The sequence below is a fragment of the Piliocolobus tephrosceles genome, chromosome 1, assembly GCF_002776525.5.
Source record: "Piliocolobus tephrosceles isolate RC106 chromosome 1, ASM277652v3, whole genome shotgun sequence".
Classification (NCBI taxonomy): Eukaryota; Metazoa; Chordata; class Mammalia; order Primates; family Cercopithecidae; genus Piliocolobus; species Piliocolobus tephrosceles.
In genome coordinates, this window is record NC_045434.1 from 157,357,658 (window position 1) to 157,381,493 (window position 23,836).

Consider the following 23,836-nt stretch of genomic DNA (forward strand, 5'->3'; position numbering starts at 1 on the left):
AACTCTAGCTAAGATAATACTTAATAATCAAAGAATGAATGCCTTCTTTGATGATATATAACATCAAAATATATCAATTTGTACACTTCAAATACCTATAGTTTAATGTACATCAACTATATCTCAATTAAAGCTGTTTAAAAATACAGTTTATACTATCAAGTGATTACATAATAAATTAGGAACGTACACACATAAAGAAAAAAGTCTAGAATAATTATATTTATTGTATTTTTGAAGGTAGTTAAGAGGTCTAGATTGAAGAGAAAAGATCAGCTTGGTCAGAGTAACATAATCAAAATTGGACCTGGGAGGGAAATTAATCTAATAGCAGTTGGAGCCTCCATTTTAGTGGTAGAAATAGACAATAAACAAGTACATGTATAGTATATGTCAGTTGTTTTTAAAATTATACAATGATAAAGATGCAGGGCAAGGGTATAAGAATTACAATTTTTTTTTTTTTTTTTTTTGAGACGGTGTCTCACTCTGTTGCCCAGGCCAGAGTGCAGTGGTGCAATCTTGGCTCACTGCAACCTCCACCTCCAGGGTTCAAGTCATTCTCCTGCCTCAGCCTCCCGAGTAGCTGAGGCTACAAGTGCATGCCACCATGCCCAGCTAAATTTTGTACTTTTAGTAGAGATGGGGTTTCGCCACGTTGGCCAAGCTGATCTTGAACTCCTGACCTCAGGTGATCTGCCCACTTCAGTGTCTCAAAGTACTGGGATTATAGCCGTGAACTACAGCACCCAGCCAAGAATTACAATTCTTTATCATTAATTCAGTTGGCTCAGAGAAGGCCTCTGTGAGGAGTTCAGGATATAGCAAGGTTACAGTTAAGATACAGTAAAGGACATAGTAAAAAGAAAAATAAATGGAATTTATTGATTAACAAGACACTTTTTCTCAACATCAAGAAACTTTCCACACATTTTCCAGCTATGTATGTGCTCAAGTGAGGCAATGATTTAATCCTCTTCCCTTTCCACCCCACACAAGAAAAAGCTATGCTTGATGAAATAACTTCTGCATCAGTGTAATATTCAAACATCTTACTTAAAATTGAGAAAGCGCTAAGCATAAAGAAGCCTACTGCCATATGGCCATACATTAATCTGAGTAGAACAGCAGAGTGGAGAATATTTAGTTTTAGATGAAAAGAAGAGACAAAAATAATACTTGAGAGGAATTAGTAAAGATAGCCCAGAGTCCAAAGAAGCAGATGATACTTTCTAAAAGACCTAAGAATGTGGTATGCTTCTTTAGACACTAATACATAATCTTGGACTGCATTAAGGGAAATATAATGATAATAGGAAGGAAATCCCACTGCATTCTGTGTTAATCAAAACCAATCTACAGAATATGTTTGTGTCTGTGTACATCATATTTTGGGACAACCCGGAAGACCTAGACTACATCTACAAGAGAACAACTTGTGGGGGATTTAAAGCACATGTCCTGTGACATGTTATGGAAAGTCAAATATAGAACTGTAATCTGCAAAGAGATATAAGATGCATAAAAAGAGAGTTGCAGAAAAAAACACCATCTCTGTTTATGTTTACTTTCATATTAAAAAAGGAAAACATTAGATTTGATCATTTCTAAATATATGGATTGACAATGGTTCATCCGTTTAATTGACATCTTTTACATTTATGGTATATATTGGGGCTCTGCTCGAAATTTATTTTACTAATAAAGTTGCATTGTAAAAAAAAGAACTGGTCTGGAGAAAAGAAGACAGGGAAAATAAAAAATGACTGAGGTTTCATGGTAGTTGTCTTCAAATATTAGGAGGCTTTTATTATGCAAGAAGGAATACATTTATCCTGTATTTCTTCAGAGGTGGAACCAGAATAAGTGGCTAAAAATTGCTTATATTAGTAATATAAAAACTTTCCAGTAATTGAAACTGTCAAACCAGGGAATAGGCTGCCTTGGGAAGTAATTAGCTTCTAATTCTTCATGTTGTCAAGACAAAAAAGAGTATCTCTATATCATTAAAACTGTAAAAGAGATATCTAATTGCATAATAGCCTGAGCCAGAAAACTACCAAAGCTGCTTCTTACACACAAATAATTATATGAAGTACTTAATATGAATACTGTTGTATAATAAATAATTTGACTGGCCTTTGTCCCTGGTTCCTGAAAGGGAGACTCTAAATCCTTGGATTTTCCTGAGTTACAGGAGTGTCTTTGATATGCTACTGAGGGAACTCATTATGGACCCATAGATAGCTTCCAGATGAGGGCTGGCTGTGCCAAAAGACCAACTCTATAAGGAGAGGTGGAGCTTTGCACCGTGGGATATCAGCCTGACCTTCTAACTTCCAGGGAATGGAAGCAAAGTAGAGACTGAGTTCTATCATGGGGCCTATCAATCACACCGACATAGTGAAACTCCAATAAAATCTCTGGACATCGAAGTTCAGTAGAGATCCCCAGATGGAAAACATATTGATGTGTTGGGAGGGTGACATGGCCTGATTTGATGGGTAGAGGACACAGAAGCTCTGTATTCAAGACCCTCCAAGATTTTTCCCTAAGTGTATCTTCCCTTGCCTGTGTCCTTATGTACTCATAAGCATGGTGCTTTCCTAAGTTCTGTGAGCCATTCTATTGAACTATTGAACCTGAGGGCATTGTGGGAACTCCCAAATTTATAGTTAGCTGGTCAGAAGTGCACATGGCCTGGAAAATCCCCTGAACTTGCGTCAAGGTCTAAAGTGAGGGTAGCCATATGGAAGATTGAGCTCTTAACTTGTGGGGTCTGTGCTAACTCTAGGTAGTTAGTGCCAGAATTGAATTGCAGCAGGTGAACTGGTGTGAGACCAGTTGGGATGAAAACATAATAAATGTATTTAATATATTTGCTCTATACATATTTGCTCTGAACTTAAATGTTGAATACAGTAGATCCCCCTTATCAGCGAGCGATATGTTCCAAGACCCCCAGTGGATGCCTGAAACCATAAATAGTACCAAACCTTATATATGCTATGTTCAAATTTCTTTTTCCTTCTTCACAATTTCATGGATAGAAAATTCATTCTCACTGTAGATCTTGGCAATTTCAGCACACATTTTGTTTTCCCTTATTAAGTTGGAAACGTTTTAACCTTTTCACTGAAAGGATGCACTTTGCAGCTTCTCTTTGTCATATCCAAACTGCCAGCATCACTACTCTTGTGCTTTGGGACCATTATTAAAGAAAATAAGGGTTACTTGAACATAAACACTACAATACCATGACAGGTGATGTGATAACTAACCAAGATGGCTACTAAGTGATTAACGGGTGGGTAACATATACAGAGTAGGTACAATGGACAGAGGGATAATTCATAGCCAAGGCAGGAGGAGCAGAACAGCAAAACATTTCATCACACTACTCAGGACAGCATGCAATTTAAAACTTATAAGTAGTTTGTTTTTGGAATATTCTACTTAATATTTTCAGACTGCAGGTAACTAAACTGTGGAACACAAGAACACAGATAAGGGGAGACCACTGTATAGGCATTCATTTCCTCATAACGCTAAAACAGACATTTTTGTACATAAAAAGTTGTGCATTTCAGAATGCACAGAAGGTAAGCTCTTACTAAAGAATACTAAATAGGTAGATATTTAATGTATACTGATATTATAAAGATTTGCATAATACTTAGAAAATAATAATGTTTTCATCATTTGCTACAAAGTGAAACAATTTTACAACAAAAAGGGGAAGAACAAAGAGGAAACAAAATTTGGCACTTTTCAACAAAATAATTCTGCTAAAAATATTACATAGAAAAGTATTAATTCTTTGTGGATATAGGTTATAACAATGTAGTGTGTTAACTATTACCTTGGTCTACAAATTCATGTCTACTAAGAGCTAAACAGAAGGTTTGATATTTAGCATTTATTAATAGTAAAAACAACCACATAAGCAGTTTGTATATATCAAAAATAGTCAAAATATATCACCTCAGATTATTGATCAAAACTCATCAGCAGGTCCTAGAAAAATTTTTAAATTTTTATACTAATTTAAATATATTTTCACAAATAAATGTATTTTTTCATATTTCACATGTGAAAAAATTAACTTCATGCTAACATTCTTTAATCAGTATACATACATGTCCATACCTGGTTTAACAGCTCGTCCACATAACTGGGGCTGTAGAAGAACCTGCAACATGGCAGGGTTGTTTAAACTTTTCATAATTTGTACTGGATTTGGCTCTGGAAGTAAGCCCTTTTGATTACTGTGCATCTGCAATGAATATAGAAATAAGAAACATTAGAACAAGCGTAAGTACAAAAGACATAATTTCAAAGGCTTTCTTCTAGAAATTCTCATTCATCTGACAAGATCTATTTTATGATAAACATAATTTGACTTATATTATATATCTATTTTATACTCTCTACCACAGTTCTCAATTATACATACAGCATAAAATCCTCATAGAATGTCTCAAGTAAATATCAACTGGCTTTAAGAGGACTGACAATTTAGTACAATGAGTCTCATCATATCATACAAATAGAAGGATGACAAGGGAATCTGAAGTTATTAATAACTTGTTAACACAATATGAATACCTTGATACTACAGAAGAGCCTTCTTATAATGTTGATTTAAAGCTTAATTGGCTAGGCAAAGTGGCTCACACCTGTAATCGTGGCACTTTGGGAGGCTGAGGCGGGAGGATCACTTGAGCCCAAGAGATCAAGATCAGCCTGGGTGACACAGTGAAACCCTGTTTCTGTATTTTACAAATAAAAACTTCAAATGAAAATAAAATGAAGTTTAATAATGTGGGTTGCCTTATAATTCAAAATCTTCTTATTATTTTATTTTATTTAATTTTTTGAGACGGAGTCTCACTCTGTTGCCCAGGCTGGAGTGCAGTGGCGCAATCTCGGCTCACTGCAAGCTCCACCTCCCGAGTTCACACCATTCTCCTGCTTCAGCCTCCCAAGTAGCTGGGACTACAGGTGTCCGCCACCCATGCCTGGCCAATTTTTTGTATTTTTAGTAGAGATGGGGTTTCACTGTGTTAGCCAGGATGGTCTTGATCTCCTGACCTCGCGATCCATCCGCCTCAGCCTCCCAAAGTACTGGAATTACAGGCATTAGCCACCGCGCCTGGCCCAAAATCTTCTCTTTTATAAAGGTCTTTACTTGATTAATTTAGTATGAGATTAAAATGAGCTGGCCTTACATACATGCAATCGAGTAGCTTCCTAAAAATATGAAATAATTTTCAGTTTTAAAAACCAGCTTGATGGATGGGGATATTAATATATATAATTACATAAAAGATAAAAACTTTTAGCTATGAGAAAATGGAGAACTGACAAGGACAACTGGAAACTTTTGCCAACCCAGATACTGCAAAATTGAGAGGGAGAAGGTGATGCATCCAAGAAACTGACATAAAGCCTGTGAGAAACCCCTGGGGAGATAGAAGATGTGAAGGTAAACATCAGCAGAGAGCATGAGAGCGCATGGGTCCACACACAGGATAATTCAGGGAAGCGCTGTTGAGTTGTGTTTGCCTTCAGAGAGCATGGCTTTCTTGGCCAGGACAGCAAGGTGGGAAAACAGCAGCAACACCCCAGTGACAGCCATAGGACCAATGAACAGCAGGATGGCACGCAAGTGCAGAGACAATGGGGACAAGATAACACTAGGCGGGCAGACCAGCTGGTCACTGAAAACCTTCCCACCTCCCCGACCTTCTCAGGTCCTCCCACACCCACTCTGCAGGATAGAAGAGTTACAGCGGAGGAAGGAAGAACTTGGAAAAGAGCAGGGGTGGAAATGGAAATGAAGAGAGGCTCTCTAAGGTGCAGGGCTGCCTGGCTGGGGTAGGAAAAGGGCTGGGCTCAAGCCTAGATGGTGAAGGCAGAACTTCTCTGCCCTGAGGTCCTTGCCTGCCTTCCCTAAACCCTAGCTAAGACCAGGCTTTAGCTTCCCTCTGTCCATCCCCCTCCCCATAACCTCTAAACAGTGACATACAGAAAGGTGACAGCCCCCACAGGAAATTAATATTCATACATTCAAAAGAAAAATAGCTAGACATTTGGAGAATGCAGTCACTAAAAAATAAAATCAACAAACTGAACCACCTATAAGACAGAAAGCAGAATCATGAATAGGAAATAATAAGAATGTCAAATAAATGTAATAGACATTACAAAAATAAAATGGATTTTTACTCATAACATGAAGGAAGGACAAGCAGTTATAAAGAATAACCAATGAGAGATGCTAGATTATGAAAAACATAAGTATTGAGAAAAAATAATAGCAGCCCTCACTTACTATAGACTTGGCATTGTTCTAAACACTTTACATGAATTAGATCATTTAATCCTCAAAAAGCCAATTCTATAAGGTTGGTATTATCTCCATTCTATAGATAAAGAAACTGAAGGAATTCATGAAGCATTATTATTACCCTGTGCTTTAACAGATAGGTTAAACAGTAGAATACATGTGACTAAAAAACAAAATAGTAATTTTTTTTTTTTTGAGATCTCAGAGTCTTGCTGTGTCGCCCAGTCTGGAGTGAAATGGCATGATCTCAGCTCACTGCAACCTCTGCCTCCCGGGTTCAAGCAATTCTCCTGCCTCAGCCTCCCAAGTAGTTGGGATTACAGGTGCCTGCCGCCACGCCTGGCTATTTTTTTTTTCTTTTGTATTTTTAGTAGAGACTGAGTTTCACCATGTTGGCCAGGCTGGTCTCGAACTCCTGACCTCAGGTGATCCACCTGCCTTGGCCTCCCAAAGTGCTGGGATTACAGACATGAGCTACCGCACCTGGCCCAAAATTGTGATCTTAAAGATCCAGTTAAAGAAACCGAAAATTCCAACAAACAAGAAAAAGCAAGGTGGCAAAGAAAATGGAAGTAGAAGCATCAGCACCTGTGATATTAGAAGTCCCTGAAGGAGAAGAAAATAAGTTCTTTGAAGAAATAATGGCTGAGAAATTTCCCATTATTAAAGAACAATTGAAGAGCATAGAATGAAAGGGTTCACAGTCTCCCAAACATGATTTCTAAAGAAAAAACCCACTTAGTCACATTTCTTTGTGTGACATTTAAGAACATCACAGCCAATAACAACAACAGAAAACCTTCTAAAAGCTTCCATTTAAAAAGAACATATCTCTAAAGGAACAAGAAACAAATCAATATAATCTTCTTTCTCAAAGCATCAACATTAGATTCAAGAAGATAATGAATTAATATTTTCAAAGTATTGTAAGAAAAGAACTCTGAGCCTAAATTTTTAAATTAATCTAAGTTAATTAATATCACAAAGAAATAAAAATATTCTCAACTATACAAGTTCTCAAGTTTTTACCACAAGAATACTATCTTTCGAAATGCCCTAGGAGGAAGTAATCCAGCAAGAAAAGAAATAAATGCAAGATGTTATTATATAATATGTTGAATTTGAGGTATGCAATATCGTAATTTTAATCTTATATACAAAGACACAACCATAAAAACAACCCAAAAACATTTAAGACTATCCTAATGTAAAAATGTAGACACCAATATGATGATAGGTATAGTAGGAAGGAGGAAGCAGATGGAGGTGAGAATAAGTGGGTAGATAGAAGTTCTGATAAACCTATGCATGTTAAAAAGTTAGGGACAACTGGCCGGGCACAGTGGCTCACCCCTGTAATCCCAGCACTTTGGGAGGCTGAGGCAGGCAGATCGCTTGAGGTCAGGAGTTCAAGACCAGTCTGGCCAACATGGTGAAACCCTGTCTCTACTAAAAATACAAAAATTAGCTGGATGTGGTGGTGCATGCCTGTAATTCCGCTAATCAGGTGGCTGAGTCACGAGAATCGCTTGAACCCGGCAGGCAGAGGTTGCAGTGAGCCAAGATTATGCCACGCACTCCAGCCTGAACGACAAAGCAAGACTCTATTTCAAAAAAAAAAAAAAAGTTAGGGACAGGGACAATCACCAGCAGGATAAAGACAGAATGTGTAACTCTCAAATGACACTGATGAACTTAAGGAGAAATCACGATTATCTCAATAGTTGTAGAAATATTCTGATAAAGTTCAGCACCTATTTATGATATTTAAAAAAACTCAGAAAACTTGGTATTTCCAAAGGATATGTACCAAAAACCTATAGAAAATGTTATCTAGAATACCTTATTTTTAAGACTGAGATTTCTCACTGTCACTACTATCTGACCATAAAGGGCCCGCATGCCATGCTAAGGAAGGTGAACTTAAGCAGGCATTAAAGAATATTAAGCAAGAGAATGACATAAGCTGATTTGAGGATGAGAAAGATCTCTCCTGTGCACTGTGCAAGATGGATTAGAAGGGGAAAGACTAATGACATGGGACCACGTAGGGAATTATTCTAATCAGAGAGGTGAGAAAAGATAAGATTCTGAGTGAAGTAATTAAGATGCTGACAAGGTCCCAAGGATTTGAGAGATCTTAGGAGGTGAAATTGAAATGATGTGCTAGTATTTCTGACATTTACATTAGAAAGTGGGTGAGGGAGACCAATCACAATTAACTGAGTTTTTGATTCACATAGTTTTAGTTTGGATGAACTGATGCCATATATAGATATTATAGAACATAGAAAAGCAAGTCCCAGAAAAAAAATAGTCTTTTTTGAAATGGTGAAACTGAACTATTTATATAGCATGAAGTGGGAATGTCTAAGAATCCTTTGGAAATATTAATTTAGTACTGAGAGCAGTTTGGTCTAAAATTATATGCTTGGAAGTAATCACTAATAGGCATAAATAACAGGAAGAAAATGAGAAGGCCAAATATGGAAATCTACTGATATCAGCTCTTAAGGGGAAAAAATAAGTTAAGGAAAGAACACACAGGCAGATAGGAAAATGAATGGTGTGGCAGAATTCAAGGTAGTAGAGAGTTTTGTTTTGTTTTTGAGACAGGGTCTTGCTTTGTCACCCAGGCTGGAGTGCAGTGGTATAATCACAGCTCACTGCAGCCTCAAACTCCTGGGCTCAGGTTCTTCTTCCACCTCAACCTCCCAAGTAGCTGGGACTAACAGGTGCAAACCACTAAGTCTAGCTAACTTTTTGTAGAGACAGGGGCTTCACCATGTTTCCCAGACTAGTCTCGAGCTCCTGGGCTCAAACAATCCTCCCACCTTGGCCTCCCAAAGTGCTTGGATTACTGGCATGAGCCACCATGCCCAGTAAGTAGAAGGTTTTAAATGTTGCAAAGGGACCAACCAATAAAAGACTGCAATGTAGTCACTAGATCTGAATATTTAAAAACCCCTATTAACTTAATGAGAACAGATTCACTTGAATAGTAGAGGCAGAAACTACATTGCATTAAACTTGAGAGGGAGATAGGAAATTAAGAAATGGTGACAACAAGTGAGGTCTAATTCTTCAAGCAACTCTGGTTATAAACCCCAGTATCTTTTGCTGTGCCAAAGCTCTTTAGTTTAATTAGATCCCATTTGTCTATTCTGGCTTTTGTTGCCATTGCTTTTGGTGTTTTAGTCATGAAGTCTTTGCCCATAACTATGTCCTGAATGGTATGGCCTAGATTTTCTTCTAGGGCATTAAAAGAAACTACCATCAGAGTGAACAGGCAACCTACAGAACGGGAGAAAATTTTTGCAATCTACCCATCTGACAAAGGGCTAATATATCCAGAATCTACAAAAAACTTAAACAAATTTACAAGAAAAAATCAACCCCATCAAAAAGTGGGCAAAGGGTATGAACAGACACTTCTCAAAAGAAGACATTTATGCAGTCAACGGACACATGAAAAACTGCTCATCGTCACTGGTCATCAGACAAATGCAAATCAAAACCGCAGTGAGATATCATCTCACGCCAGTTAGAGTGGTGATCATTAAAAAGTCAGGAAACAACAGATGCTGGCGAGGATGTGGAGAAATAGGAATGCTTTTATACACTGTTGGTGGGAGTGTAAATTAGTTCAACCACTGTGGAAGACAGTGTGGCAAGTCCTCAAGGATCTAGAACTAGAAATACCATTTGACCCAGCAATCCCATTACTGGGTATATTCCCAAAGGATTATAAATCATGGTACTATAAAGACACATGCACATGTATGTTTATTGCGGCACTATTCACAATAGCAAAGACTTGGGGCTAACCCAAATGTCCATCAACGATAGACTGGATTAAGAAAATGTGGCATATATACGCCAAGGAATACTATGCAGCCATAAAAAAGGATGAGTTCATGTCCTTTGCAGGGACATGGATGAAGCTGGAAACCATCATTCTCAACAAACTAACACAAGGACAGAAAACCAAACACCACATGTTCTCACTCATAGGTGGGAATTGAACAATGAGAACCCATGGACACAGGGCAGGGAACATCACACCGGGGCCTGTTGAGGGGTGGGGGGCTGGGGGAGTGACAGCAGTAAGAGAAATGCCCAGTGTAATGATGAGTTGATGGGTGCAGCAAACCAACATGGCACATGTATACCTATGTAATTGGCTGAGTACTCAATAGTCCTCCTTGCTTTGGCATTAACCTACATCTAAGCATACTCATATTCACTCTGCAAGCAGACCACTTACCACTCCTCAAGCATGTAAATCCAGCTCATACCACTGTGTGAGTGTTTCTGTTCCACCTAGAGTGACTACTCACTTTCCCATTTTAGGGTTGCCAGATGTAGCAAGTAAAAATACAGAATGTGCAATTAAATGTGAAGTTCAGATAAACAATGAATGATTATTTTAGTGTAAGTATCTCCAGCAAAAATCTGTATTTCTCTGGCAATCCTATTCACTTCTCAGCAACACAAGTCAATATCTCATCCATTCGTTAATGTCACACTCAAATATGACCTTCAGCATAAAGTCTTTCCCAATTCCTTCAAAAGTGTATTCCTTCCTTCATTCAATTAACAGATATTTACTATGCTAAGTACTAGGGTAGAAACTGTGAAGAAGGTATAGTCTCCATCTCCAAGGATCCCCCAGGCTATAGAAGTAGAGAAGAATGAGTAGACAGTTACTATAAAGAAGTAAGTACAATGTGCCATGTAAGCAAAAAGCAGGCATGTATTTTCCTCTGAAAACTTCTTGAAAAAAGAGGCGGCTGGGTGCGGTGGCTCACACCTGTAATCCCAGCACTTTGGGAGGCTGAGGTGAGCGGATCACCTGGGGTCAGGAGTTTGAGACCAGCCTGGCCAACACACTGTCTCTACTAAAAATACAAAATTAGCCGGGCGTGGTGGCATGTGCCTGTAGTCCCAGCTACTTGGGAGACTGAGGCAGGAGAATTGCTTGAACCCAGGAGGCAAAGGCTGCAGTGAGCCGAGATTGCGCCACTGCACTCCAGCCTGCGTGAAAGAGTGAAACTACATCTCAAAACTTAAAAAAGAAAAGAAAAAGAAAAAGGAGGCATATTACACTCAAAATTTAGAACACAAGAGGAAGTCAATATTTGCTGAATAAATGAAATTCCTTCGAAAATTTCTCAAGATAAATACACTTTACTAAACACAATTTCTTTTTCTGGTAATGACTTCTGGCTTGACTTAACAAAGAAACCATTTAACTAACTTTTTTAAAAAAAGGAAAAGTCTTCAGTGTGATGGAAACGCAATGATAGTGCACTTGACAATCAATTACTTTGGCTAGATTGGATAGATTAAAATAGTATTAGAATTTTCTACACTCTAAAAAAAGAGAAAGAAAGAGAAAAAACTTACCACACGTTGAGCCGCTATCAATGCTGCTAATGTACTTCGCCCTGGCGCTCCGGGGGCACAGAAGGAAACCTGGACTTTGCTGCCCTTGATGGTCATACCATCTGCTGCCTGCTGGACCTCTTCAGCATGCTCCGCAGTGCTATATTCAACCACTGCAAAGCCACCAACGTAACTACCTTCATCCTGTGCAAGCTGATACAATACATTCTATTAAACAGTAATTCCGATCTTTACTTAGAAACATTTATTTACAATATATAATTTTCAAATTCAAGAACAAGTACATTGGAGCATGATACTGGTGGAAATAACGTATTCTTTCTTTATGAAAATGTTTACTAATTGCTTAGATGTACTTCTTCCTGAAGACAGGAAGATAGGAGTCTGTCAAGTTTCTATTCAATTCTTTGATTTTCCTATTTATTTCAACAGTAAAAGCCCAAATGGCAATAGTCTTTACATATTAAGAAACATATAAACTGTTAATTTATAGGAAAATATGAGGACACAATAATTACAGCTTTCCTTAAAAGAAAATCACCAGGTACATGGACAGTGAAACATACTGAACAAATTATTTGACCACACATCAATGGAAAATAAAGTTACTATTAACAAGAGAAGGTAGGAGGAACATTTCATTTTTATTTCACTATTTTAGGAAGATCCCAGGAATTTAGTCAAGTATACCAAGGCAAACCTTATTTAGGAAAACTGTGTCCCAGGTTTATTAAAAGCAACACACAACTTTTATTTCTGAATGTGCCCTAAATAAACTCCTGCCATGTAGAACTCGATTTATTTCCAGTCACCCACCTGTAAGACTGTAAAGGAAGATACTAAAGTCCTGGATCTGAAAAGACTGGTACAAAGAGCAAAAATAAGAACAAGATAAGACACTAAAGCGTTTCTAGGCTTTGAACACGTCTGAATTATCTTAAATACATTCACACTATAAAGTGATAAATGACACAAAATTCAGCTGAGTATGTCTTTGAGAAGACACATTTCCAATACTTCTATTTGGGTTTGCCATCTCATAAGCTGGTATTACAACTAAATCACTTCTCAGTCCTTCTCAGTTTCTTTTCTCTTGTTTTTGAAGCTTATCTTTCTTCTACTTCCTTGTATATTTAGATCAGATTTCTATCTTTTCCTTCACATTATTTCTTCCTTTAAAAACTGTCATCAAATATCTTTTCCTACCCAAAGCTTTTTCCAACCACACAGGTAAAGGAAAAACATCTACCTCTTGTAAACATTTCTCTAACAACCCTATTCCTCTTATAATCCAAACCAGGTCTTAAAATCAGGTTTGTAAAAGCCATTCATTAATCATTTTGGTCTCTTGACCACAAGGTAAAAGGCTGTGTCTTTAATATAGTCTATGCCAACCTACCATGCAAAAGGGCCTGAAGTTAACAGACCCACTGATAAAGAGCCATCCCAAAGCTGCTTTATTAATCTTTTGAAAACTTTACAAATGGTTTTTATTATTCTATTTCATTATAATGATCTTTATGCCGGTATAAATTATAATATTTTAAGTCTTTCAAAAAACAAAATCATTTTAAGTCCACAGCATCAGTAGTTTCAGAGACGGCTATTTCAGTTCAACATGAGAGTCATTCAATGACACAATGGTCTCACTTGTGATGTAGTTAATCTTCCACTCTTTGGAAGTATTTTAGCAGAAGCTAAATGGTCACTCAAAAAAATGGTAGCAAATATTTTCTATGACATGTAAAGCTATACTAGATAATCTCTAAGGGCTCTTCCAACCTTGGGGTTCACAATTCAAATACAATTTATGATAAATGGCTTTTCTCTTTACATCTGTTTCAAAGGCCTCAAAGGCCACAGGATGACAACATTACATAATTCTTAGTATTCAAGAAGAACATATCAATAAGCTAATCCTAGAGCTTTGGGAGGCCAAGGCAGGAGGATCACTTGAGCCCAGGAGTTTGAGACCAGCCTGGCAATATAGCGAGACCCAGTCTCTACTACAAAAGAAAGAAAATTAAAAAATAGCTGGGCATGGTGATGTGGACTTCTAGTCCTAGCTATTTGGGAGGCTGAGATAATAAGAAGATCGCTTGAACCTAGAAGTGTGGGACTACTGTGGGCCATGATTCCAGCCTGGGCAACAGAGAAAGACCCTGTCTCAAAAAAATTGTTAAAAATATGTATTACTGCAAAATTTCACCCACGTGTGGAAGCTTAAAAAGTTGATCTCATAGAAGTATAGTGTAGAATAGTGGATACCAGGGGCTGGGGCGATTTGTGTCGGGGCTTGGGGAGATACTGGTCAAAGGATGCGACATTTCAGTTGGGTAAGAGAAACAGGTTCAAAAGATCTTTTGGACAACATGATGACTACAGTTAATAACAACATATTGTATTCTTAAAAAATGCTACAAGAGTGGATGTTGTGTTCTTACCACAAAAATGACAACATGTGAAGTAATACATATGTTAATTAGCTCGATTTAGCCATTCCACAATGTATATATACTTCAAAACATCATGTTATACATGATAAATACAATTTTAACTGTCAAGTTAAATAATAAATATATACATTTTAATATATTTAATATTAAATAATATAATTATATACATAGATAGGTACTCCAACTCCAAAATTTTTACTGCAATACTAGGAAATCAACAAATGTATGATTAAAGAAAAATACAAAGGAGGAGAGGAAACAAGAGGTAAGAGGAAAAGGAGCGTGGATGGGAAGGGAGTGCAGTAAAAGGAAAAAGGGAAAAGGAAGAAATGGAGAAAAACGAGAGAAATAATTGATCAGTTGCTATCAAAACTCTGTAAGGAAAAGAGTTATATATAGTATATTTATTTATTTATTTATTAGAATGTATTTAATTTTACTATGATAAAGTGCTTGAAAAGTCTTGCCAGTGTTATCAGTTTTCAGGATCTTCTCTAGATGTCTAACCTACCGTGACCACATTAAGATAGAACTACACATTCCTTTTAAACTTCATAATACTTTTCTATCCTCCATTATATCACTCTTCATATAGGATTTGCAATTATTTGCTTACTTGTCCATCTCTTCTACAAAACTGTGAGGCATTGAGATACAGTATCTTTCCATTCTCTGCCTTTCCGACACTTGGCATAGTGTCTGGCACACAGAAGATGGTAAATAGAAGTTGGATAGATGAATGGATTGATGGAAAAATGGAGGGACGAATGGATGGAATGAGGTGAATGAGTAAGCAATGGATTTGCTAAGGCATACTTAACTACAGAACAATATACTTTGGCCCATAAACAGAGGAACTGATTTAAAATTTCCCATGAGATCAAAGTCTTCCCTACAGAATAATGCAGAGTTAAATTATCCATTGTGTTAATCATACAGGTATGATAAATCTGTGAGTGTATGTAGATTAGATACATATGTATATATTTCAAAATATTTCCAATAATCTCTTTAAAATACCTACCTGGCAAAATACAGGTTTATGGACACTGGAAAAAATGTGCAACAGCTCTTCTGAATCCCTGTAGTCACTGGGCAGTTTATCAATACAAAGGCACTTAGAATGAATGAGCTCTGAAGCCAATAGATTAACATCCATCCATTGTGCAAAGAGTGCTGATGCTCCCAACTGTTTACCCAATAGCTCCAATCTAGCCTTTGCAGCAAAGTCCTTTTTCATGTATTCCACAAATCCATAGCCTTTGGAATGACCAGTAACTTCGCTATAGACCAGAAAACATCTCTCAATATTTCCATAAGCACGAACAAGTTCTTCAAATTCTTCTAATGTAAAAGAAATGGGTAGGTTGGTAATACACAGCAAAGCATCTGTTGGCTGAAGCTGGACTATTAAGTCTTTTCCTCTAAAAGAATAGTGATGAAACATCTGAATTGCATTCTGGGCTTGTTCCCCATTCAATAAGGTAACAAAGGCTGGAAGATAACAAAATGAATTAAAGAGTTTTCTAGGCCAGTGTTTTCAAATGGAAAACACAGTAAGAAATACATCTTACTTCTGTGACCTGGTACACATAAACATATACTTTTTTCTGAAACAAAATTATGAGTTAATATCCCTACTATATGTAATGCATTGTGATATTTTTTATTCTATTTCACTGTGTTTTTAAATGCTGACACCTCCATTAAACTAACTTCATCAACAGTAACCCAAAATAGAAAGTACAGGGATTATATTAGGAGTTTCACTAATCCTAATAATATATTAGGAGTTTTACTCCTAATCTGACAATATTCTGGGGGGTTTTTGGTAACCTTTTCCAATAGCGCACATATTTGATCTCCTCCCACCTAAAAACCTATGATATAAAATTTTATGAAGGCTTTATATAAAACTTCACTGAAATAAAAATGAAGTTACAAAATCTTTCTTTCTTCCTAGAAAGAGTTCTAAAAGACCCTATTTGACAGCAAGGACCTGAAAAAATGAAGGTACAGCAAAAACATCAAAATGTATAAAGGAGGCCATTTCTTTCTCCAATTTATGTATTTCCTTAATATCAGATTAGATTGACATAACAACAGACACTTATAATTTGGTACACTTTTGATGAATAATATCAAATGAAAAGATTACAGGATTCTGATCTTAAAACAAGATCTTGAATATTCATAAAACAATAAATATAATCTGTCCTGTCTATCTAATGAAGTTGTTCTAGCATCAAGCAACAAACGCATATGACAATTTATATAACTGGAAATGTAATACAAATATAGCATTCTAGGTTAATGAAATATTATGTACATTCAAATCTGGTAAAATTACATTTTAACCATACCAATGTGTTTACCTTTTGTAATAAAAGAATATAAAAGGTTTTGAGCAATTTTATAGGAAAAGTTTAAAGCCCCCATTAAAAAAATACATAGCAATCCACAAATTACAAATTGCTCTCTACAAGTTCCTCCCCCTCTCCCTCTGAAATATATGGTGAAGTTACTTCCATATGAACATTTAATTTACCCGAATTCAATTAGAACCGCATGACAATATGTTGTATACAGCAAATACGGATATAGCAAGAGACAGAGATGTAATTTAAGTAGCATGGGCAATTCTGCCTGTCATTTCAGTCAACTGCCCTGCCCTCAATTGGTCTTAGTGCCATGCGGCTCTCCGAGTAACAGTATCTCACCATACTGAGTGTGATGCTAACATTTAAAGAAACACATTTTTTATTTGACACATGCCCCACATGCAAGAAAACTATTGCCAAAGGAACAGCTAACTGTTCCAACATCTCTTTTCCAAAAAATGAGAAAAAAATGGCTTTACTGCCCTTATTGAGAGACTACCTCTTAGTTTCTAACAACGTTTTTTAAAAGGCTTGATTTTGATTCTATGTCTTTTTGCCTTATGCTGACATAAAATACCATTTCATTCTGTTTCCCTAAAACAAACAAACGAGCCAACAACAGTTTGTAAATACTGGTTATGTTCTCATATCAGTCCGTAAAATCTCAGGTCATATTTAATTTGAATTCTCAGGGCATTTGAACCTATAAATCATTCCCTTTCTACCTTTTTTTCTTTTTTTTTGAGACAGAGTCTGACTCTGTTGCCCAGGCTGGAGTGCAGTGGTGCCGATCTCAGCTCACCACAACCTCCGCCTCCCAAGTTCAAGCCGTTCTCTTGCCTCAGCCTCCCAAGTAGCTGGGACTACAGGGCCTGCCACCACACCTGGCTAATTTTTGTATTTTTAGTAGAGACGAGGTTGTGCCATGTTGGTCAAGCTGGTCTTGAACTCCTGACCTCAAGTGATCCACCAACCTCAACCTCCCAAAGTGCTGGAATTATAGGCCTGAGCCACTGCACTAGGCCTTTCTTAACTTTCCATCTTGATGTACTCTTTCTTGATTCACCTTATAACTATCCAAGCTCTTTTCTCTATTTCCTTTGCTAGCTCTCTGTCCTCCACTCACACCTGTAAGGTAGTACTCCTTGGGGGGCCTTCCTGGCAGAGTCACAGACAGTAATACCTGTGTGGCCACATGTTACTCAATGTGTGGCTGCTGAATATCTTTTTTCTCACTCTACACCCTCTTCCTCTGGGGGCAATCATGCCCATTCCTATGTATTCTGTATCATGTGCCAGATACCAAGTTTGGCACTGGAAATGTTTTGGTGAACAGAACAGGTAAGATCCCTTTCAACACAGAGCTCACAATCTAATAGGGGAAGCCAGACGTTTAACAAAGAGTTACAAATGTGGTGTTACCAAAGGGGCAGTATGAGGGGCTATGAAAGCAATGAGCAAAATAACCTCATTTGAGGACTTGCAAAAGGCCTCCTATACCATTATAACCCCCAAATCCATGTTTCTAACCTTTAGTGCCACATACATCTTCATATTGACTCCCAAACATAACTCATAATTCTCATCCTCTCTCTGCCAAAAAACAAAAACAAAAACAAAACAATTAGGAAAAGAGGAAGTCAAATTGTCTCTGTTTGCAGATGTCATGATTGTATATTTAGAAAACCCCATCGTCTCAGCCCAGAATCTCCTTAAGCTGATAAGAAACTTCAGCAAAGTCTCAGGATACAAAATCAACGTGCGAAAATCACAAGCATTCCTATACACCAATAACAGACTAACAGAGAGCCAAATCATGAGGAAACCCCCATTCACAATTGCTACAAAGAGAATAAAATATGTAGGAATCCAACTTACAAGGGATGTGAAGGACCTCTTCAAGGAGAACAACAAACCACTGCTCAAGGAAATAAGAGAGGACACAAACAAATGGAAAAACAATCCATGCTCATGGATAGGAAGAATCAACATCGTAAAAATGGCCATACTGCCCAAAGTAATTTATAGATTCAATACTATCCCCATCAAACTACCATTGACTTTCTTCACAGAATTGGAAAAAACTACTTTAAATTTCACATGGAATCAAAAAAGAGCCTGCACAGCCAAGACAATCCTAAGCAAAAAGAACAAAGCTGGAGACATCATGCTACCTGACTTCAAACTACACTACAAGGCTACGGTAGCCAAAACAGCATGGTACTGGTACCAAAACAGATATATAGACCAATGGAACAGAACAGAGGCCTCAGAAATAACACCACACATCTACAACCATCTGATCTTTGACAAACCTGCCAAAACAAGCGATGGGGAAAGCATTCCCGATTCAAGAAAGGGTGTTGGGAAAACTGGCTAGCCATATGCAGAAAGCTGAAACTGGATCCCTTTCTTACACTTTATACAAAAATTAACTCAAGGTGGATTAAAGACTTAAACATAAGACCCAAAACCATAAAAAGCCTAGAAGAAAACCTAGACAATACCACTCAGGACATAGGTGTGGGCAAAGACTTCACGACTAAAACACCAAAAGCAATGGCAACAAAAGCCAAAATTGACAAATAGGATCTAATTAAACTAAAGAGCTTCTGCACAGCAAAAGAAACTATCAGCAGAATGAACAGGCAACCCACAGAATGGGAGAAAATTTTTGCAATCATATCCACCTGACAAAGGACTAATATCTAGAGTCTACAAAGAACTTAAACAAACTTACAAGAAAAATACCCAACCCCATCAAAAAGTGGGCAAAGGATATGAACAGACACTTCTCAAAAGAAGACATTTATGCCCCCAACAAACATGAAAAAATGCTCATCATCACTGGTAATCAGATAAATGCAAATCAAAACCACAGTGAGATACCATCTCACGCCAGTTAGAATGGCAATCATTAAAAAGTCAGGAAACAACAAATGCTAGAGAGGATTTGGAGAAATAAGAACACTTTTACACTGTTGGTGGGAATGTAAATTCATTCGACCATTGTGGAAGACAGTGTGGCAATTCCTCAAAGATCTAGAACTAGAAATACCATTTGACCCAGCCATCCCATTACTGGGTATATACCCAAAGGATTATAAATCATTCTACTATAAAGACGCATGTGCATGTATGTTTACTGTAGCACTATTTACAATAGCAAGGATTTGGATCCAACCTACATTTCCATCAATGATAGGCTGAATAAAGAAAATGTGGCACATATACACCATGGAATACTATGCAGCCATAAAAAAGGATGAGTTCATGTCCTTTGCAGGGACATGGATGAAGCTGGAAACCATCATTCTCAGCAAACTAACACAAGAACAGAAAATCAAACACTGCATATTCTCACTCATAAGTGGGAGGTGAACAATGAGAACACATGGACACAGGGAAGGGCACATCACACAACGGGGCCTGTCAGGGAGTGTGGGGTGGGGAGGGAGAGCATTAGGAGAAATACCTGATGTAGATGACAGGTTGATGGGTGCAGCAAACCACCATGGCACATGTATACCTATGTAACAAACCTGTACATTCTGCACATGTACCCCAGAACTTAAAGTATAATTTAAAGGAATCCTAATACTTCTCATCTTCCTTTATTCCCTATTTTAGCTGGTCACACAACACTCACAAATCAGAAACCTGGAATTAACCTAAACTCTGTCTCCCTCATTTCCCATATAAAAGGAATCCTCAAATTCCACCCGTCTAATGGGTCTTGAATCCATCTTCCTTTCTTCATTCCTCTAGCTTTTTCTTTTTTTAATCCTTTCTCCACAGTGACAATAAAGTGATCTCTAAAAAACAGAAGTTTAATTGTGCCTGTTTACTGCCTTAAATGCAAAGGTTTGCTATTACTCACAGAAAAAGCCGAGTGCCAGGTTGTTAATCACACTCTACAATGCCCATTATATCTAACTCCAGCCTCGTTAACTGCCATACTTCCTCCCTTCCACAACAGCTCTTTATTCTCCAAGAACACTGAAATATTTGTAGCTCCCTGTAGAGATCCAGTTATTTCAGGTATCCATATATCACACATTTAATTCCCCTGCCTATAACATCACTCCCCATACCTTAGGATACCTGGAACCTTTTAGCTGATTTTCAAATTCAGTCCATGCATTACTCCATGATGATCTCCAGGAAGCCTTCCCAGGTCCTCTCTTAGAGTTAACCATTCCTTATTTTTTTATACCTCTCTATCTTGAACATTGCTTGGATTATTGCATAGATCACACCACATCGTACTCTATTTGCTTAGATGCCTGCTACCCTACTAAACTGTGAGCTCCCTAAATTACTAACGAATGTATTCCACCAACTATCTTAGTGCATGACGTATGGTAGAAGTTTTGCGTTAGATGAATGAATAAATAAATGCATATATAAATCAACTAAATTTAAAACTGAAAATCTCTTTTTCCTTTTCTTAGGTATCTGCATTTATTCAACTCAGGTTTTATGGAAGAATTTAAATAACATAATGAAACAAATTTAAAAGTTCAGGCAGTAGGGAAAGGAGGTCACATTTTCTGTTCTATAGCTTCTTCCATGTTTTTCCAAGACCACAAATTCTCTAAATAAATAAATAAATAAATTCACACACTGGTTCTCATGGAAATGGTAGATGTCACTCTACAGAAAAAAGGCTGGAAGGGAATTTGGGATTAATTATATTATTATTTTCCCTGTGAAATTTAAATATCCCACAGTTGGTCCCAATTCTTTTAAAAGTCATTGCATGGTCTACTATTTAGTTTATTACTGGGCCCAATTTGAAGGCAAGCATGTGCCAAAACTTTTTCCCCTAATGTATCCTATTTTACTATAATATTTTTCTCATATCTACCACAGAAAGCTCTGGTTGCAAGGTTATAGTTTAGAACTGTAACCATCTTTTATCAATTGAGTTATTAATTATACATGTTTCCACAAACACCATAGGTCCCAAAATCCAAGGAAAAATCATTTAATACAATTAATGATTTCTGTGTTGTGTGATTTTAACCGGTGATTTAAGGTTTACAGTATACATCTTTAACTTATCACAGTCAACTGTCAAATGGTCTCACACCACTTCATGTACTGTATAACAGACTGAAAACAGCGTAATCCCATTTCTCCTCTCCCAGCCTTTGTATTATTGCCGTTACATATTTTATTTCTACGTGTGTTACAAATCTCACGATGTAATATTATTATTTTTGCTTTTAACAGTCAATTATACTTTAAAGATATTTTAATATTAAGAAAAAAGTCTTTACCCACATAATGACCATATCAGGTATTCATCATTTTGTTGGGTAGGTCCAGATTTCCATCTATAATTTTCTTCCTGCTTGTAGAACTTCCTTAAGTATTTCTTACAGTGCAAGTCTAATGGAGACGATTCTTTTAGCTTTTGCATGACTGAAAAACATCTCTATTTCATCGTTTCTGAAAGATATTTTCCATAGGTAAAGAATTCCATGCTGACCTGTTGTTTTTTTTTTTTCTTTTGGTAAAGAATGAAAAGATGTTACCCTACGGTCTTCCCGCTTGTGTTGTTTCCAAGATCTATGGTCATCTTAATCTTTGTCCTGCTAAATGTATTAATGATGTGTACTTTTTTTCTGGCTACTTTTAAGACACTCTATCACTAACTGTAAACAATTTGATTACAAAGTACCCTGTAGTTTTCTTCATGCTTTTGTACTTGAAGTTGGTTGAGCTCTGTGGATTTCTGGGATTAGAATTTTCATCAAAATTTTAAAACTTTTCAGCCACTAATTCTTTAATTTTTTTTTTTAACTATTCCTACCCCCAGGGACTCTAATTGTTCTTGAAGCTGTCCCACAGTTCACTGATACTCTGTTCATGTTTTACAGTCTTTTTTCTGTGTTTCATTTTGGATCATTTATATCATTGTTTTTAAGTTCACTAATTTTTTCTTCCACAACGTCTATTCTGCCATTAATCCTATCCAGTGTATTTCATGTCAGATGTTGTAATTTTCATCTCCAGATGTTTGATTTGGATATTTTATATCTTCCATGTCTCTATTTACCATGTTCAATCTTACTATAACTTCTTATACATACAGAACACTATTATAAAAACTGGTTTAATGTCCATTTTTATTAATTCATCTGTGTCAATTCTAGGCCAGTTTTGATTGATTTTTGTTAGGTGTTCCTGCTTCTTCATCATGTCTGCTACTTTTTTATTGGATGTCTGACATCATAAATTTTACTTTGTTGGGTGTCAGATGTTTTGGACACATACAAATATTCTTGAGTTTTGTTCCAGGATATGGTTAAGTTATGAGGAAGCACTTTGATCCGTTCTGGTCTTGTTTTTAAGTTTCATTAGGTAGGACAAGAGCATTATTGTCTCGAGTTAATTTTTCCCATTCCTGAGACAAAAACTTTCTGATTATTCCTTCTGATGCCCCATGAATTATGAGGTTTATCATCCTGACTAGTGGGAATAGCACTATTCCTGGCTCTGTGTGAGTTGTGAAGGCTGTTACCTCTAATCCCGTTGTCAATATCTAGTAATACTGAAATTGTGCACACCTATGACTCAGAGCTTCAGTTACAGAGAAAGAGTTGAAACGTATATTAGTAGTCAACTAAAGGGCTATTCAGTGCATCACTGTTTGAAATACTGAGAAAGGTAAAGCTTCCTGAATGCCAATCAGTAACAAATACATTAACTGTAATAAATTCACATGATAATTATATGTAGTAGCTTAAATCAGTGAACCTGAGTTATATATATCAATGTGGAAAGATCTGAAAAACAACGTTGAGTTAACGCGAAAAAAAGCAAGTTGCTAAATGAAATATATATTAGAATACCATATATGAAAAAGCTTAAAACAGAGACTACCATTAATTATATATAGGTACAGGGAGGGGCGGAGCAAGATGGCCGAATAGGAACAGCTTCAGTCTCCATCTCCCAGCGCGAGCGACACAGAAGACCGGTGATTTCTGCATTTTCAACTGAGGTACTGGGGTCATCTCACTTGGGAGTGCCGGACAATCGGTGCTGGTCAGCTGCTTCAGCCCGACCAGCGAGAGCTGAAGCAGGGCGAGGCATCGCCTCACCTGGGAAGCGCGAGGGGGAAGGGAGTCCCTTTTCCTAGCCAGGGGAACTGAGACACACAACACCTGGAAAATCGGGTAACTCCCACCCCAATACTGCGCTGTAACACCGGCACACCGGAGATT

The 23,836-nt window shown here is 37.2% G+C and overlaps 1 protein-coding gene across 2 annotated transcripts in view; it reads right to left on the bottom strand.

Annotated features, from left to right (window-relative positions):
* Window positions 1-23,836, bottom strand: part of RAVER2 (ribonucleoprotein, PTB binding 2) — a 93,343-nt gene that overhangs the window by 37,713 nt on the left and 31,794 nt on the right. For both annotated transcript variants that reach the window (XM_023210246.2, XM_023210256.2), the window contains exons 3-5: window positions 15,242-15,711; window positions 11,762-11,953; window positions 4,150-4,276 (exon numbers count right to left, since the gene is read on the bottom strand). In XM_023210246.2, coding sequence (XP_023066014.1) covers window positions 4,150-4,276; window positions 11,762-11,953; window positions 15,242-15,711 — 789 coding nt within the window. The remainder of the gene's footprint in view (window positions 1-4,149; window positions 4,277-11,761; window positions 11,954-15,241; window positions 15,712-23,836) is intronic.